At 46.7% G+C, this 19245-nt stretch overlaps 1 protein-coding gene across 1 annotated transcript in view; it reads right to left on the bottom strand.

Moving 5' to 3' along the window:
• Positions 1-3385: 3385 nt before the first annotated feature.
• LOC116360509 (adipocyte plasma membrane-associated protein) overlaps positions 3386-19245 on the bottom strand; it is a 47931-nt gene continuing 32071 nt past the window's right edge. Inside the window, exons 6-10 of the mRNA XM_031815185.1 lie at positions 18731-18883; positions 14748-14863; positions 14513-14673; positions 14070-14265; positions 3386-3663 (exon numbers count right to left, since the gene is read on the bottom strand). Coding sequence (XP_031671045.1) covers positions 3457-3663; positions 14070-14265; positions 14513-14673; positions 14748-14863; positions 18731-18883 — 833 coding nt within the window. The 3' untranslated portion in view covers positions 3386-3456. The remainder of the gene's footprint in view (positions 3664-14069; positions 14266-14512; positions 14674-14747; positions 14864-18730; positions 18884-19245) is intronic.

Genomic DNA, 19245 nt, shown 5'->3' with positions numbered 1-19245 from the left:
AGATCAGATCATCCTTCCCCCCTCTGGAGGTCGTCAGATGCATCTTTAGACAGATGAGATCATCCTGCCCCCGCTGGAGGTCGTCAGATGCATCTTTAGACAGATGAGATCATCCTGCCCCCGCTGGAGGTCGTCAGATGCATCTTTAGACAGATCAGAACATTATGCAGCTCTCTAAAATCAGTGACAGGTGACACCATTGACTGTCTTCAGATCAGCGGAGTCCGATATTAAAACAGTATTACAGACTATTACAGAGATGCTTTATGAGTCCACAGAACAGTATTACAGACTATTACAGAGATGCTTTATGAGTCCACAGAACAATATTACAAACCATTACAGAGATGCTTTATGAGTCCACAGAACAATATTACAGACCATTACAGAGATGCTTTATGAGTCCACAGAACAGTATTACAGAGATGCTTTATGAGTCCACAGAACAATATTACAGACTATTACAGAGATGCTTTATGAGGCCACAGAACAATATTACAGACTATTACAGAGATGCTTTATGAGTCCACAGAACAATATTACAGACTATTACAGAGATGCTTTATGAGTCCACAGAACAATATTACAGACTATTACAGAGATGCTTTATGAGTCCACAGAACAATATTACAGACCATTACAGAACAGTAACATTGTGATATTATTGATGTTAAATTGTCTTTCAGATTAGTTACGGCAAGATATAACCATGTTATGATCATTAAAAACATATTTCCCCTGTATGGGTCTGAGGAGACACTGACCACTACTAACTACAGCTGGGTTAGACAGACCCCTACAACAGCATCTGGACCCTGTATGGGTCTGAGGAGACACTGACCACTACTAACTACAGCTGGGTTAGACAGACCCCTACAACAGCATCTGGACCCTGTATGGGTCTGAGGAGACACTGACCACTACTAACTACAGCTGGGTTAGACAGACCCCTACAACAGCATCTGGACCCTGTATGGGTCTGAGGAGGCACTGACCACTACTAACTACAGCTGGGTTAGACAGACCCCTACAACAGCATCTGGACCCTGTATGGGTCTGAGGAGACACTGACCAGTACTAACTACAGCTGGGTTAGACAGACCCCTACAACAGAATCTGGACCCTGTATGGGTCTGAGGAGACACTGACCACTACTAACTACAGCTGGGTTAGACAGACCCCTACAACAGCATCTGGACCCTGTATGGGTCTGAGGAGACACTGACCACTACTAACTACAGCTGGGTTAGACAGACCCCTACAACAGCATCTGGACCCTGTATGGGTCTGAGGAGACACTGACCACTACTAACTACAGCTGGGTTAGACAGACCCCTACAACAGCATCTGGACCCTGTATGGGTCTGAGGAGGCACTGACCACTACTAACTACAGCTGGGTTAGACAGACCCCTACAACAGCATCTGGACCCTGTATGGGTCTGAGGAGACACTGACCAGTACTAACTACAGCTGGGTTAGACAGACCCCTACAACAGAATCTGGACCCTGTATGGGTCTGAGGAGACACTGACCACTACTAACTACAGCTGGGTTAGACAGACCCCTACAACAGCATCTGGACCCTGTATGGGTCTGAGGAGACACTGACCACTACTAACTACAGCTGGGTTAGACAGACCCCTACAACAGCATCTGGACCCTGTATGGGTCTGAGGAGACACTGACCAGTACTAACTACAGCTGGGTTAGACAGACCCCTACAACAGCATCTGGACCCTGTATGGGTCTGAGGAGACACTGACCACTAACTACAGCTGGGTTAGACAGACCCCTACAACAGCATCTGGACCCTGTATGGGTCTGAGGAGACACTGACCACTACTAACTACAGCTGGGTTAGACAGACCCCTACAACAGCATCTGGACCCTGTATGGGTCTGAGGAGGCACTGACCACTACTAACTACAGCTGGGTTAGACAGACCCCTACAACAGCATCTGGACCCTGTATGGGTCTGAGGAGACACTGACCAGTACTAACTACAGCTGGGTTAGACAGACCCCTACAACAGAATCTGGACCCTGTATGGGTCTGAGGAGACACTGACCACTACTAACTACAGCTGGGTTAGACAGACCCCTACAACAGCATCTGGACCCTGTATGGGTCTGAGGAGACACTGACCACTACTAACTACAGCTGGGTTAGACAGACCCCTACAACAGCATCTGGACCCTGTATGGGTCTGAGGAGACACTGACCAGTACTAACTACAGCTGGGTTAGACAGACCCCTACAACAGCATCTGGACCCTGTATGGGTCTGAGGAGACACTGACCACTAACTACAGCTGGGTTAGACAGACCCCTACAACAGCATCTGGACCCTGTATGGGTCTGAGGAGACACTGACCAGTACTAACTACAGCTGGGTTAGACAGACCCCTACAACAGCATCTGGACCCTGTATGGGTCTGAGGAGACACTGACCAGTACTAACTACAGCTGGGTTAGACAGACCCCTACAACAGCATCTGGACCCTGTATGGGTCTGAGGAGACACTGACCAGTACTAACTACAGCTGGGTTAGACAGACCCCTACAACAGAATCTGGACCCTGTATGGGTCTGAGGAGACACTGACCACTACTAACTACAGCTGGGTTAGACAGACCCCTACGACAGAATCTGGACCCTGTATGGGTCTGAGGAGACACTGACCAGTACTAACTACAGCTGGGTTAGACAGACCCCTACGACAGCATCTGGCCCCTGTATGGGTCTGAGGAGGCACTGACCACTACTAACTACAGCTGGGTTAGACAGACCCCTACAACAGCATGGCTAGTTACAACAGCATCTGGCCCCTGTATGGGTCTGAGGAGGCGCTGTGGAACCACATATGAACTAACTGAAGACATATTCAGTTTAACAGTCTCCTGGTCAATCAGTGCACTGTGGAACCTGTATTAAAAATGTCCCAGATCAACAGGAATCTGTCCGTATGTCCGTATGGAGTGGAAAGGACACCTGGTTGTGATTGGCAGTAGAGCCAGGACCAAGTGTCTGAGGATCTCTGCTGCAGTCTGGACACGTCAGTCAGTTAACCCCTCCCAGCCCCCCCCCAGGCCTAGTATGAGAGGCCTGCTGCAGTCTGGACATGTCACAGTCAGTTAACTTTACCCCTCCCCCCAGCCCCCCCCAGGCCTAGTATGAGAGGCCTGCTGCAGTCTGGACATGTCACAGTCAGTTAACTTTACCCCTCCCCCCAGCCCCCCCCCCCCCCCCAGGCCTAGTATGAGAGGCCTGCTGCAGTCTGGACATGTCACAGTCAGTTAACTTTACCCCTCCCCCCAGCACCCCCCCCCCCCCCCCCCCCAGGCCTAGTATGAGAGGCCTGCTGCAGTCTGGACATGTCACAGTCAGTTAACTTTACCCCTCCCCCCCAGCCCCCCCCAGGCCTAGTATGAGAGGCCTGCAGCAGAAGTTAGTGGTTAGATCCAGTCCTCCAGGACAGGAAGGAAGGGCAGGTCGGTGCTACCCAGGTAGAGTCTCCCCTGGTGGGAGAACACGTCGCTGACGGCCCAGGTCAGGCTGCCTGTAGGGTCATGGAGACTCCCCAGCACCTCCCCTTCCCCGTCCAACTCCAACACTAGGCCGTATCTAGGCAACAGCATGTTGTACCAGCTCAGAGGAACCACCTGGAAGAAAACAGAACACAAGCTCCGGGCTTTAATATGTCCTTTCATTATAGAAATACACTGGACAAAACATTAAGAACACCTTCCTCATATGGAGTTGCTCCTCCCCTTTAGCCCTCAGAACAGCCTCAATTCGTCGGGGCGGGGACTACAAGGTGTTGAAAGCACTCCACAGGGATGCTGGCCCATGTTGACTCCAAGGCTTCCCACAGATGTGTCAAGTTGGCTGGATGTCCTCTGGGTGGTGGACCATTCTTGATACACACAGGAAACTGTTGAGTGTGAAAACCCCAGCAAAGTTGCAGTTCTTGACATAAACCGGCTCCTGGCACCTACTATTATAACCCATTCAGAGGCACTTCAACATGTTGTCCTGTCCATTCACCCTCTGAATAGCACACAGACACATATCACTGTCTCAAGGCTTCAACATGTTGTCCTGTCCATTCACCCTCTGAATAGCACACAGACACAATCACTGTCTCAAGGCTTAAACATGTTGTCCTGTCCATTCACCCTCTGAATAGCACACAGACACAATCACTGTCTCAAGGCTTCAACATGTTGTCCTGTCCATTCACCCTCTGAATAGCACACAGACACAATCACTGTCTCAAGGCTTCAACATGTTGTCCTGTCCATTCACCCTCTGAATAGCACACAGACACATATCACTGTCTCAAGGCTTTAACATGTTGTCCTGTCCATTCACCCTCTGAATAGCACACAGACACAATCACTGTCTCAAGGCTTCAACATGTTGTCCTGTCCATTCACCCTCTGAATAGCACACAGACACAATCACTGTCTCAAGGCTTCAACATGTTGTCCTGTCCATTCACCCTCTGAATAGCACACAGACACAATCCATGTCTCCATTGTCTCAAGGCTTCAACATGTTGTCCTGTCCATTCACCCTCTGAATAGCACACAGACACAATCCATGTCTCCATTGTCTCAAGGCTTCAACATGTTGTCCTGTCCATTCACCCTCTGAATAGCACACAGACACAATCACTGTCTCAAGGCTTCAACATGTTGTCCTGTCCATTCACCCTCTGAATAGCACACAGACACAATCACTGTCTCAAGGCTTCAACATGTTGTCCTGTCCATTCACCCTCTGAATAGCACACAGACACAATCACTGTCTCAAGGCTTCAACATGTTGTCCTGTCCATTCACCCTCTGAATAGCACACAGACACAATCACTGTCTCAAGGCTTCAACATGTTGTCCTGTCCATTCACCCTCTGAATAGCACACAGACACAATCACTGTCTCAAGGCTTCAACATGTTGTCCTGTCCATTCACCCTCTGAATGGCACACAGACACATATCACTGTCTCAAGGCTTCAACATGTTGTCCTGTCCATTCACCCTCTGAATAGCACACAGACACAATCACTGTCTCAAGGCTTCAACATGTTGTCCTGGCCATTCACCCTCTGAATAGCACACAGACACAATCACTGTCTCAAGGCTTCAACATGTTGTCCTGCCCATTCACCCTCTGAATAGCACACAGACACAATCACTGTCTCAAGGCTTCAACATGTTGTCCTGTCCATTCACCCTCTGAATAGCACACAGACACAATCACTGTCTCAAGGCTTCAACATGTTGTCCTGTCCATTCACCCTCTGAATAGCACACAGACACATATCACTGTCTCAAGGCTTCAACATGTTGTCCTGTCCATTCACCCTCTGAATAGCACACAGACACAATCCATGTCTCCATTGTCTCAAGGCTTAAAAACCCTTCTTTAACCCGTCTCCTCCCCTTCATCTACACTGATTGAAGTGGATTTAACAGGTGACATCGATAAGGAATCATAGACTGACCAGGTGAATCCAGGTGAAAGCTATGTCATGGAAAGAGCAGGTGTTCTTAATGTTTTGTCCCCTAAGTGTATATTCCTGGAAACATCCACCAGAACACAAAGGCTTTACTATTAGTATTATACCAGTGTACTATAATATTACTATAGCATCGTACATTCCAGAACAGTTTACATACATTATCTCCTCTAGAACACCATGTTGCTGTCTGAATTATCTCTTGTATTTATCTCCTAGAATACCATGTTGCTGTCTGAATTATCTCTTGTATTTATCTCCTAGAACACCATGTTGCTGTCTGAATTATCTCTTGTATTTATCTCCTAGAATACCATGTTGCTGTCTGAATTATCTCTTGTATTTATCTCTACTAGAACACCATGTTGCTGTCTGAATTATCTCTTGTATTTATCTCTACTAGAACACCATGTTGCTGTCTGAATTATCTCTTTATTTATCTCCTCTAGAACACCATGTTGCTGTCTGAATTATCTCTTGTATTTATCTCTACTAGAACACCATGTTGCTGTCTGAATTATCTCTTGTATTTATCTCTACTAGAACACCATGTTGCTGTCTGAATTATCTCTTTATTTATCTCCTCTAGAACACCATGTTGCAGCAATTACAGCTGCAAGTCTCTTGGGGTATGTCTCTATAAGCTTGGCACATCTAGCCACTGGGATTTCTTCCCATTCTTCAAGGCAAAACTGCTCCAGCTCCTTCAAGTTGGATGGGTTCCGCTGGTGTACAGCAATCTATAAGTCATACCACAGATTCTCAATTGGATTGAGGTCTGGGCTTTGACTAGGCCATTCCAAGACATTTAAATGTTTCCACTTAAACCACCCAAGTGTTGCTTTAGCAGTATGCTTAGGGTCATTGTCCTGCTGGAAGGTGAACCTCCGCCCCAGTCTCAAATCTCTGGAAGACTGAAACAGGTTTCCCTCAAGAATTTCCCTGTATTTAGCACCATCCATCATTCCTTCCATTCTGACTAGTCTCCCAGTCCCTGCCGATGAAAAACACCACCCCACAGCATGATGCTGCCACCACCATGCTTCACTGTGGGGATGGTGTTCTCAGATGATGAGAGGTGATGGGAGGTGTTGGGATTGCGCCAGCCATAGCGTTGTCCTTGATGGCCAAACAGCTACATTTTAGTCTCATCTAGCCAGAGTACCTTCTTCCATATGTTTGGGGAGTCTCCCACATGCCTTTTGGTGAACACCAAACGTATTTGCTTATTTCCGGTCACAACTTGCAGGCTTGTTTTCGAGTTGCTGTGCGTTTTGTTGCCAACCTGTTTTGCTACCTGACAACTATACGGTTTTCACTTTTTAATTACCGTTCATATATTTATTTATTTTTTCCTCAACTTTTTCACTCCGGACGCTTTATCTGGACACGATTCGTCAGGACCTCCAACAGCCGAAGCTAAGTAGTAACATTAACATGATGCCTTCTAATTGCAGCCGCTGTACTCGCCTTACGGCGAGGATAGCTGTGCTGCAAGCCCAGCTTCAGACGCAATCGTTAGGCAAGGGTAATTTCAGTGTAGGAAAGGATGAAACAGCGTCTGTGGCACCAGTAAGTACAGATAGTAGTGTAAATCCCCTGGCACAGTCCCCGCAGCCGGACAACTTTCTCACGGTTTCTGGAAGGAAATGCTGTAGGAACGCTCAACCGGTGTCGCTCATTCAGCCGACAGAAACTTTCAACCGGTTTTCCCCATTAAGCAGCGGGTCGGAGTCAGAGGCCGATTCTTCTCTGGTCTCTACTCCTCCCGTTACGGGGTCTGAGACGCCGAAGCTTCCCACCATTAGCTCTGACAAATTGAAAACTCTAGTCATTGGCGACTCCATTACCCGCAGTATTAGACTTAAAGCGAATCATCCAGCGATCATACACTGTTTACCCGGGGGCAGGGCTACCGACGTTAAGGCTAATCTGAAGATGGTGCTGGCTAAAGCTAAAACTGGCGAGTGTAGAGAGTATAGAGATATTGTTATCCACGTCGGCACCAACGATGTTAGGATGAAACAGTCAGAAATCACCAAGCGCAACATAGCTTCTGCGTGCATATCAGCTAGAAAGATGTGTCGGCATCGAGTAATTGTCTCTGGCCCCCTCCCAGTTAGGGGGAGTGATGAGCTCTACAGCAGAGTCTCACAACTCAATCGCTGGTTGAAAACTGTTTTCTGCCCCTCCCAAAAGTTAGAATTTGTAGATAATTGGCCCTCTTTCTGGGACTCACCCACAAACAGGACCAAGCCTGACCTGCTGAGGAGTGACGGACTCCATCCTAGCTGGAGGGGTGCTCTCATCTTATCTACCAACATAGACAGGGCTCTAACTCCTCTAGCTCCACAATGAAATAGGGTGCAGGCCAGGCAGCAGGCTGTTAGCCAGCCTGCCAGCATAGTGGAGTCTGCCATTAGCACAGTCAGTGTAGTCAGCTCAGCTATCACCATTGAGACCGTGTCTGTGCCTCGACCTAGGTTGGGCAAAACTAAACATGGCGGTGTTCGCCTTAGCAATCTCACTAGGATAAAGACCACCTCCATTCCTGTCATTACTGAAAGAGATCATGATACCTCACATCTCAAAATAGGGCTACTTAATGTTAGGTCCCTTACTTCAAAGGCAATTATAGTCAATGAACTAATCACTGATCATAATCTTGATGTGATTGGCCTGACTGAAACATGGCTTAAGCCTGATGAATTTACTGTTTTAAATGAGGCCTCACCTCCTGGCTACACTAGTGACCATATCCCACGTGCATCCCGCAAAGGCGGAGGTGTTGCTAACATTTACGATAGCAAATTTCAATTTACAAAAAAAAAAATGACATTTTCGTCTTTTGAGCTTCTAGTCATGAAATCTATGCAGCCTACTCAATCACTTTTTATAGCTACTGTTTACAGGCCTCCTGGGCCATATACAGCGTTTCTCACTGACTTCCCTGAATTCCTATCGGACCTTGTAGTCATAGCAGATAATATTCTAATCTTTGGTGACTTTAATATTCACATGGAAAAGTCCACAGACCCACTCCAAAAGGCTTTCGGAGCCATCATCGACTCAGTGGGTTTTGTCCAACATGTCTCTGGACCCACTCACTGTCACAGTCATACGCTGGACCTAGTTTTGTCACATGGAATAAATGTGGTGGATCTTAATGTTTTTCCTCATAATCCTGGACTATCGGACCACCATTTTATTACGTTTGCAATTGCAACAAATAATCTGCTTAGACCCCAACCAAGGAACATCAAAAGTCGTGCTATAAATTCACAGACAACACAAAGATTCCTTGATGCCCTTCCAGACTCCCTCTGCCTACCCAAGGACGCCAGAGGACAAAAATCAGTTAACCACCTAACTGAGGATCTCAATTTAACCTTGCGCAATACCCTAGATGCAGTTGCACCCCTAAAAACAAAAAAAATGTCTCATAAGAAACTAGCTCCCTGGTACACAGAAAATACCCGAGCTCTGAAGCAAGCTTCCAGAAAATTGGAACGGAAATGGCGCCACACCAAACTGGAAGTCTTCCGACTAGCTTGGAAAGACAGTACCGTGCAGTACCGTAGAGCCCTTACTGCTGCTCGATCATCCTATTTTTCTAACTTAATTGAGGAAAATAAGAACAATCCGAAATTCCTTTTTAATACTGTCGCAAAGCTAACTAAAAAGCAGCATTCCCCAAGAGAGGATGACTTTCACTTTAGCAGTGATAAATTCATGAACTTCTTTGAGGAAAAGATTATGATTATTAGAAAGCAAATTACGGACTCCGCTTTAAACCTGCGTATTCCTCCAAACTTCAGTTGTCCTGAGTCTGCACAACTCTGCCAGGACCTAGGATCAAGAGAGACGCTCAAGTGTTTTAGTACTATATCTCTTGACACAATGATGAAAATAATCATGGCCTCTAAACCTTCAAGCTGCATACTGGACCCTATTCCAACTAAACTACTGAAAGAGCTGCTTCCTGTGCTTGGCCCTCCTATGTTGAACATAATAAACGGCTCTCTATCCACTGGATGTGTACCAAACTCACTAAAAGTGGCAGTAATAAAGCCTCTCTTGAAAAAGCCAAACCTTGACCCAGAAAATATAAAAAACTATCGGCCTATATCGAATCTTCCATTCCTCTCAAAGATTTTAGAGAAGGCTGTTGCGCAGCAACTCACTGCCTTCCTGAAGACAAACAATGTATACGAAATGCTTCAGTCTGGTTTTAGACCCCATCATAGCACTGAGACGGCACTTGTGAAGGTGGTAAATGACATTTTAATGGCATCGGACCGAGGCTCTGCATCTGTCCTCGTGCTCCTAGACCTTAGTGCTGCTTTTGATACCATCGATCACCACATTCTTTTGGAGAGATTGGAAACCCAAATTGGTCTACACGGACATGTTCTGGCCTGGTTTAGATCTTATCTGTCGGAAAGATATCAGTTTGTCTCTGTGAATGGTTTGTCCTCTGACAAATCAACTGTAAATTTCGGTGTTCCTCAAGGTTCCGTTTTAGGACCACTATTGTTTTCACTATATATTTTACCTCTTGGGGATGTTATTCGAAAACATAATGTAAACTTTCACTGCTATGCGGATGACACACAGCTGTACATTTCAATGAAACATGGTGAAGCCCCAAAATTGCCCTCGCTAGAAGCATGTGTTTCAGACATAAGGAAGTGGATGGCTGCAAACTTTCTACTATTAAACTCGGACAAAACAGAGATGCTTGTTCTAGGTCCCAAGAGACAAAGAGATCTTCTGTTGAATCTGACAATTAATCTTAATGGTTGTACAGTCGTCTCAAATAAAACTGTGAAGGACCTCGGCGTTACTCTGGACCCTGATCTCTCTTTTGAAGAACATATCAAGACCATTTCGAGGACAGCTTTTTTCCATCTACGTAACATTGCAAAAATCAATAACTTTCTGTCCAAAAATGATGCAGAAAAATTTATCCATGCTTTTGTCACTTCTAGGTTAGACTACTGCAATGCTCTATTTTCCGGCTACCCGGATAAAGCACTAAATAAACTTCAGTTAGTGCTAAATACGGCTGCTAGAATCCTGACTAGAACCAAAAAATTTGATCATATTACTCCAGTGCTAGCCTCTCTACACTGGCTTCCTGTCAAAGCAAGGGCTGATTTCAAGGTTTTACTGCTAACCTACAAAGCATTACATGGGCTTGCTCCTACCTATCTCTCTGATTTGGTCCTGCCGTACATACCTACACGTACGCTACGGTCACAAGACGCAGGCCTCCTAATTGTCCCTAGAATTTCTAAGCAAACAGCTGGAGGCAGGGCTTTCTCCTATAGAGCTCCATTTTTATGGAACGGTCTGCCTCCCCATGTCAGAGACGCAAACTCGGTCTCAACCTTTAAGTCTTTACTGAAGACTCATCTCTTCAGTGGGTCATATGATTGAGTGTAGTCTGGCCCAGGGGTGGGAAGGTGAACGGAAAGGCTCTGGAGCAACGAACCGCCCTTGCTGTCTCTGCCTGGCCGGTTCCCCTCTTTCCACTGGGATTCTCTGCCTCTAACCCTATTACAGGGGCTGAGTCACTGGCTTGCTGGGGCTCTCTCATGCCGTCCCTGGAGGGGGTGTGTCACCTGAGTGGGTTGATTCACTGTTGTGGTCATCCTGTCTGGGTTGGCGCCCCCCCCTTGGGTTGTGCCGTGGCGGAGATCTTTGTGGGCTATACTCAGCCTTGTCTCAGGATGGTAAGTTGGTGGTTGAAGATATCCCTCTAGTGGTGTGGGGGCTGTGCTTTGGCAAAGTGGGTGGGGTTATATCCTTCCTGTTTGGCCCTGTCCGGGGGTGTCCTCGGATGGGGCCACAGTGTCTCCTGACCCCTCCTGTCTCAGACTCCAGTATTTATGCTGCAGTAGTTTATGTGTCGGGGGGCTGGGGTCAGTTTGTTATATCTGGAGTACTTCTCCTGTCCTATTCGGTGTCCTGTGTGAATCTAAGTGTGCGTTCTCTAATTCTCTCCTTCTCTATTTCTTTCTCTCTCTCGGAGGACCTGAGCCCTAGGACCATGCCCCAGGACTACCTGACATGATGACTCCTTGCTGTCCCCAGTCCACCTGGCCATGCTGCTGTTCCAGTTTCAACTGACCTGAGCCCTAGGACCATGCCCCAGGACTACCTGACATTATGACTCCTTGCTGTCCCCAGTCCACCTGGCCATGCTGCTGCTCCAGTTTCAACTTCCACCTGACTGTGCTGCTGCTCCAGTTTCAACTGTTCTGCCTTATTATTATTCGACCATGCTGGTCATTTATGAACATTTGAACATCTTGGCCATGTTCTGTTATAATCTCCACCCGGCACAGCCAGAAGAGGACTGGCCACCCCACATAGCCTGGTTCCTCTCTAGGTATCTTCCTAGGTATTGGCCTTTCTATGGAGTTTTTCCTAGCCACCGTGCTTCTACACCTGCATTGCTTGCTGTTTGGGGTTTTAGGCTGGGTTTCTGTACAGCACTTTGAGATATCAGCTGATGTACGAAGGGCTATATAAATAAATTTGATTTGATTTGATTTTTTCTTTAAGCAATGGCTTTTTTCAGGCCACTCTTCTGTAAAGCCCAGCTCTGTGGAGTGTACGGCTTAAAGTGGTCCTATGGACAGATACTCCCATCTCTTCCATAAAGCCCAGCTCTGTGGAGTGTACGGCTTAAAGTGGTCCTATGGACAGATACTCCAATCTCTGCTGTGGAGCTTTGCAGCTCCTTCAGGGTTATCTTTGGTCTCTTTGTTGCCTCTCTTTTAATTTTAATTTTACCTTTATTTAACCAGGCAAGTCAGTTAAGAACACATTCTTATTTTCAATGACGGCCTGGGAACAGTGGGTTAACTGCCTGTTCAGGGGCAGAACGACAGATTTGTACCTTGTCAGCTCGGGGGTTTGAACTCGCAACCTTCCGGTTACTAGTCCAATGCTCTAACCACTAGGCTACGCTGCCGCCCCATTAATGCCCTCCTTGCCTGGTCTGTGAGTTTTGGTGAGCGGCCCTCTCTTGGCAGGTTTGTTGTGGTGTGGTGCCATATTCATTTTTTAATAATGAATTTAATGGTGCTCCGTGGGATGTTCAAAGTTTCTGATATTGTTTTATAATCCAACCCTGATCAGTACTTCTCCACAACTTTGTCCCTGACCTGTTTGGAGAGCTCCTTGGTCTTCATGGTGCCCCTTGCTTAGTGGGGCCTTTCAGAGCAGGTGTATATATACGTACATCATGTGACACTTAGATTGCACACAGGTGGACTTTATTGAACTAATGATGTGACTTCTGAAGGTAATTGGTTGCACCAGATCTTATTTAGGGGCTTCACAGCAAAGGGGCTGAATACATATGCAACACTTTTCCTTTTGGATTTCTATGGAAGTTATTATCATTTCACTTCACTGATTTGAACCATTCTGTGTAGGTCCATTACATGCAATCCCCCAAAAATATATTTAAATTACAGGTTGTAATGGAACAAAATAGGAAAAACGCTGAGGGGGTGAATACTTTAACAAGGCACTGTATCATGTTGCTGTCTGAATCATCTCTTGATGGAGGCTCTCTGTCCTCTCAGATTACTCTCTCTAGTCTCACTGCAGCCTGGAACAAAGACCACACAGGGGCCTGGGAGAGAGGTAAACAACACAGGGGCCTGGGAGAGAGGTCTACAACACAGGGGCGTGGGGAGAGGTCTACCACACAGGGGCCTGGGAGAGAGGTCAATAACACAGGGGCCTGGGAGAGAGGTCAATAACACAGGGGCCTGGGAGAGAGGTCTACAACACAGGGGCGTGGGGGAGAGGTCTACAACACAGGGGCGTGGGGGAGAGGTCTACAACACAGGGGCGTGGGAGAGAGGTCAACCACACAGGGGCCTGGGAGAGAGGTCAACCACACAGAGGCCTGGGAGAGAGGTCAACCACACAGAGGCCTGGGAGAGAGGTCTACAACACAGGGGTGTGGCCTACAACACAGGGGTGTGGTCTACAACACAGGGGTGTGGTCTACACCACAGTTGCCTGGGAGAGAGGTCTACCACACAGAGGCCTGGGAGAGAGGTCTACCACACAGGGGCCTGGGAGAGAGGTCTACCACACAGGGGCCTGGGAGAGAGGTCAACAACACAGGGGATTGGGAGAGAGGTCTACCACACAGGGGCCTGGGAGAGAGGTCTACCACACAGGGGCCTGGGAGAGAGGACAACAACACAGGGGCCTGGGAGAGAGGTCTACCACACAGGGGCCTGGGAGAGAGGACAACAACACAGGGGCCTGGGAGAGAGGTCTACAACACAGGGGATTGAGCGAGAGGTCTACCACACAGGGGCCTGGGAGAGAGGTCTACCACACAGGGGCCTGGGAGAGAGGTCTACAACACAGGGGATTGAGAGAGAGGTCTACCACACAGGGGCCTGGGAGAGAGGTCTACCACACAGGGGCCTGGGAGAGAGGTCTACCATACAGGGGCCTGGGAGAGAGGTCTACAACACATTGATGATGATGGTGAAACTAACCTTAGCCAGAAAGCGTTTGACCGCTGGGTACGGACCAATCAGGTCCAGGAATGGAGGCATGAGCTTCCTGAAGCGTGTGGTCGTTAGACCAACCAGGAAGGTTCCACGGTCGCTAAGGCGGATGTTGTCAGGGTAACCAGGCATATTGTTCATGATGACCTCCTTGGTGCCAGCCTTGGGGCCTTTCAGCCAGTACCTACAGAGGTAGAGAGAGAAAAGGAACCATGAGTCATTCAAACAAAAGGCCTTTCAGCCAGTATCTGGAGGGAGGGAGGACAATGATTGTCATAGAACAAAAAGGCCTTTCTGTACTGTGAGGGTTCCTCTGTCCTGCTGATCAGCCACCTCTGATAACACAATGATATTTACATGTTAAAAGGAAAAACCCAGGAAGGACAGTTACTATGGAAAACACTGTCCTCCGTTGGTGTGTGTGTGTGTACCTGAGGATACACCCGATGCTGGTCTCGGCCAGCAGCAGGAAGCTCTCGTCAGGTGACAGGGCGATGCCATTGGGCATGTAGAGACCATCCAGTAGGACACCCACACGCCCTGACACGGGGTCAAAGGTCAGGAGACGACCCAGAGCGTTGGTCTCTATCACCTAGACGTTAGAGGTCAGGGGTTATAGAGAGTATAAAGAAGAGGGGTGATTTGTAGGAGTACAGAGCGACAGACCTCTAGTTTGACGTGTCGTCGTCCCCAGCGAGAGGAGGAGTCCGTAAAGTAAATGATCCCAGTCTGAGAGGAGATCTCCAACCCGTTCAGGAATGCAAACGGAACCCCGTCAGCTCCTAGAGCACAAAGATATTACATTTGTTAACTGGATGTACATTACACACAAGCCTGACTTTTACCACATTTTGTTGCTTTATAGCCTTATTATAAAATATATATATATTTTTTAAATCCACTCAATCAACACACAATACCCCATAATGACATCACAATAACCCATAATGACATCACAATAACCCATAATGACATCACAATAACCCATAATGACATCCCGATAACCCATAATGACATCACAATAACCCATAATGACATCACAATAACCCATAATGACATCACAATAACCCATAATGACATCACAATAACCCATAATGACATCACAATAACCCATAATGACATCCCGATAACCCATAATGACATCACAATACCCCATAATGACATCACAATACCCCATAATGACACCACAATAACCCATAATGACATCACAATAACCCATAATGACATCACAATACCCCATAATGACACCACAATACCCCATAATGACATCACAATACCCCATAATGACATCACAATAACCCATAATGACATCACAATAACCCATAATGACATCACAATAACCCATAATGACATCACAATAACCCATAATGACATCACAATAACCCATAATGACATCACAATACCCTATAATGACACCACAATAACCCATAATGACATCACAATAACCCATAATGACATCACAATAACCCATAATGACATCACAATAACCCATAATGACATCACAATAACCCATAATGACATCCCGATAACCCATAATGACATCACAATAACCCATAATGACATCACAATAACCCATAATGACATCCCGATAACCCATAATGACATCACAATACCCTATAATGACACCACAATACCCCATAATGACATCACAATACCCCATAATGACATCACGATACCCTATAATGACACCACAATAACCCATAATGACATCACAATAACCCATAATGACATCACAATACCCTATAATGACACCACAATAACCCATAATGACATCACAATAACCCATAATGACATCACAATAACCCATAATGACATCACAATAACCCATAATGACATCACAATAACCCATAATGACATCACAATAACCCATAATGACATCACAATAACCCATAATGACATCACAATAACCCATAATGACATCCCGATAACCCATAATGACATCACAATACCCTATAATGACACCACAATAACCCATAATGACATCACAATAACCCATAATGACATCACAATAACCCATAATGACATCACAATAACCCATAATGACATCACAATAACCCATAATGACATCACAATACCCCATAATGACATCACAATAACCCATAATGACATCACAATACCCCATAATGACATCACAATACCCCATAATGACAAAGCAAAAACATTTTTGGTAATTTACTACAAATAAAATATGGAAATATCACATTTACATAAGTATTCAGACCATTTACTCAGTACTTTGTTGAAGTACCTTTGTCAGAGATTACAGCCTTGAGTCTTCTTAGATATGATGCTACAAGCTTGGCACACCTGTATTTGGGGAGGATCTCCCATTCTTCTCTGCAGATCCTCTCAAGCTCTGTCAGGTTGGATGGGGAGTGTCGCTGCACAGCTATTTTCAGGTCTCTCCAGAGATATGCTCCGTTCTGTATTTTGCTCCGTTCATCTTTCCCTCGATCCTGACTAGTCTCCCAGTCCCTATAGCTGAAAAACACCCCCACAGCATGATGCTGCCACCACCATGCTTCACCGTAGGGATTGTGCCAGGTTCCCTCCAGATGTGACACTTGGCATTCAGGCCAAAGAGTTCAATCTTAGTGCTGCTTTTGATACCATCGATCACCACATTCTTTTGGAGAGATTGGAAACCCAAATTGGTCTACACGGACAAGTTCTGGCCTGGTTTAGATCTTATCTGTCGGAAAGATATCAGTTTGTCTCTGTGAATGGTTTGTCCTCTGACAAATCAACTGTAAATGTCAGTGTTCCTCAAGGTTCCGTTTTAGGACCACTATTGTTTTCACTATATATTTTACCTCTTGGGGATGTTATTCGAAAACATAATGTTAACTTTCACTGCTATGCGGATGACACACAGCTGTACATTTCAATGAAACATGGTGAAGCCCCAAAATTGCCCTCGCTAGAAGCATGTGTTTCAGACATAAGGAAGTGGATGGCTGCAAACTTTCTACTTTTAAACTCGGACAAAACAGAGATGCTTGTTCTAGGTCCCAAGAAACAAAGATCTTCTGTTGAATCTGACAATTAATCTTAATGGTTGTACAGTCGTCTGAAATAAAACTGTGAAGGACCTTGGCGTTACTCTGGACCCTGATCTCTCTTTTGAAGAACATATCAAGACTGTTTCAAGGACAGCTTTTTTCCATCTACGTAACATTGCAAAAATCACAAACTTTCTGTCCAAAAATGATGCAGAAAAATGTATCCATGCTTTTGTCACTTCTAGGTTAGACTACTGCAATGCTCTACTTTCCGGCTACCCGGATAAAGCACTAAATAAACTTCAGTTAGTGCTAAATACGGCTGCTAGAATCCTGACTAGAACCAAACATATTGATCATATTACTCCAGTGCTAGCCTCTCTACACTGGCTTCCTGTCAAAGCAAGGGCTGATTTCAAGGTTTTACTGCTAACCTACAAAGCATTACATGGGCTTGCTCCTACCTATCTCTCTGATTTGGTCCTGCCGTACATACCTACACGTACGCTACGGTCACAAGACGCAGGCCTCCTAATTGTCCCTAGAATTTCTAAGCAAACAGCTGGAGGCAGGGCTTTCTCCTATAGAGCTCCATTTTTATGGAACGGTCTGCTTACCCATGTCAGAGACGCAAACTCGGTCTCAACCTTTAAGTCTTTACTGAAGACTCATCTCTTCAGTGGGTCATATGATTGAGTGTAGTCTGGCCCAGGAGTGGGAAGGTGAACGAAAAGGCTCTGGCGCAACGAACCGCCCTTGCTGTCTCTGCCTGGCTGGTTCCCCTCTTCCCACTGGGATTCTCTGCCTCTAACCCTATTACAGGGGCTGAGTCACTGGCTTGCTGGGGCTCTCTCATGCCGTCCCTGGAAGGGGTGCATCACCTGAGTGGGCTGATTCACTGATGTGGTCAACCTGTCTGGGTTGGCGCCCCCCATTGGGTTGTGCCATGGCAGAGATCTTTGTGGGCTATAGTCAGCCTTGTCTCAGGATGGTAAGTTGGTGGTTGTGCTTTCGCAAAGTGGGTGGGGTTATATCCTTCCTGTTTGGCCCTGTCCGGGGGTGTCCTCGGATGGGGCCACAGTGTCTCCTGACCCCTCCTGTCTCAGCCTCCAGTATTTATGCTGCAGTAGTTTATGTGTCGGGGGGCTAGGGTCAGTTTGTTATATCTGGAGTACATCTCCTGTCCTATTCGGTGTCCTGTGTGAATTTAAGTGTGCGTTCTCTAATTCTCTCTTTCTCTCTCTCTCTCGGAGGACCTGAGCCCTAGGACCATGCCCCAGGACTACCTGACACGATGACTCCTTGCTGTCCCCAGTCCACCTGACCGTGCTGCTGCTCCAGTTTCAACTGTTCTGCCTTGTTATTATTCCACCATGCTGGTCATTTATGAACATTTGAACATCTTGGCCATGTTCTGTTATAATCTCCACCCGGCATAGCCAGAAGTGTGTCTTGTGTCCAGTCTGGGGGTTACCTGTCAACTGTGTTGCTGTCCAGTAGCAGGGTCTTGTGTCCAGTCTGGGGGTTAACTGTGTTGCTGTCCAGTAGCAGGGTCTTGTGTCCAGTCTGGAGGTTAGGGGTCAGGGGTTAACCGTGTTGCTGTCCAGTAGCAGGGTCTTGTGTCCAGTCTGGGATAGGGGACGTTACCTGTCTTGCTGTCCAGTAGCAGGGTCTTGTGTCCAGTCTGGGGGTCAACAGAAAACAGCCCAAAGTAGGAGTCCGCTACGATCAGCTGACCACCACTGTCCAACCGCACACCATGAGGACGACCACAGACTGGCTCATAGTCTGTCCTGCTACCTAGTGGACCAACAGAGATAACATCACAGTCTGTCCTGCTACCTAGAGGACCAACAGAGATAACATCAGTCTGTCCTGCTACCTAGAGGACCAACAGAGATAACATCACAGTCTGTCCTGCTACCTAGAGGACCAACAGAGATAACATCACAGTCTGTCCTGCTACCTAGAGGACCAACAGAGATAACATCACAGTCGGTCCTGCTACCTAGAGGACCAACAGAGATAACATCACAGTCTGTCCTGCTACCTAGAGGACCAACAGAGATAACATCACAGTCTGTCCTGCTACCTAGAGGACCAACAGAGATAACATCACAGTCTGTCCTGCTACCTAGAGGACCAACAGAGATAACATCACA

The sequence above is a fragment of the Oncorhynchus kisutch genome, unplaced genomic scaffold, assembly GCF_002021735.2.
Source record: "Oncorhynchus kisutch isolate 150728-3 unplaced genomic scaffold, Okis_V2 Okis09a-Okis19a_hom, whole genome shotgun sequence".
NCBI lineage: Eukaryota > Metazoa > Chordata > Actinopteri > Salmoniformes > Salmonidae > Oncorhynchus > Oncorhynchus kisutch.
The sequence above is the reverse complement of the archived record's forward strand: the minus strand, read 5'-3'. Positions and strand labels throughout refer to the sequence as shown.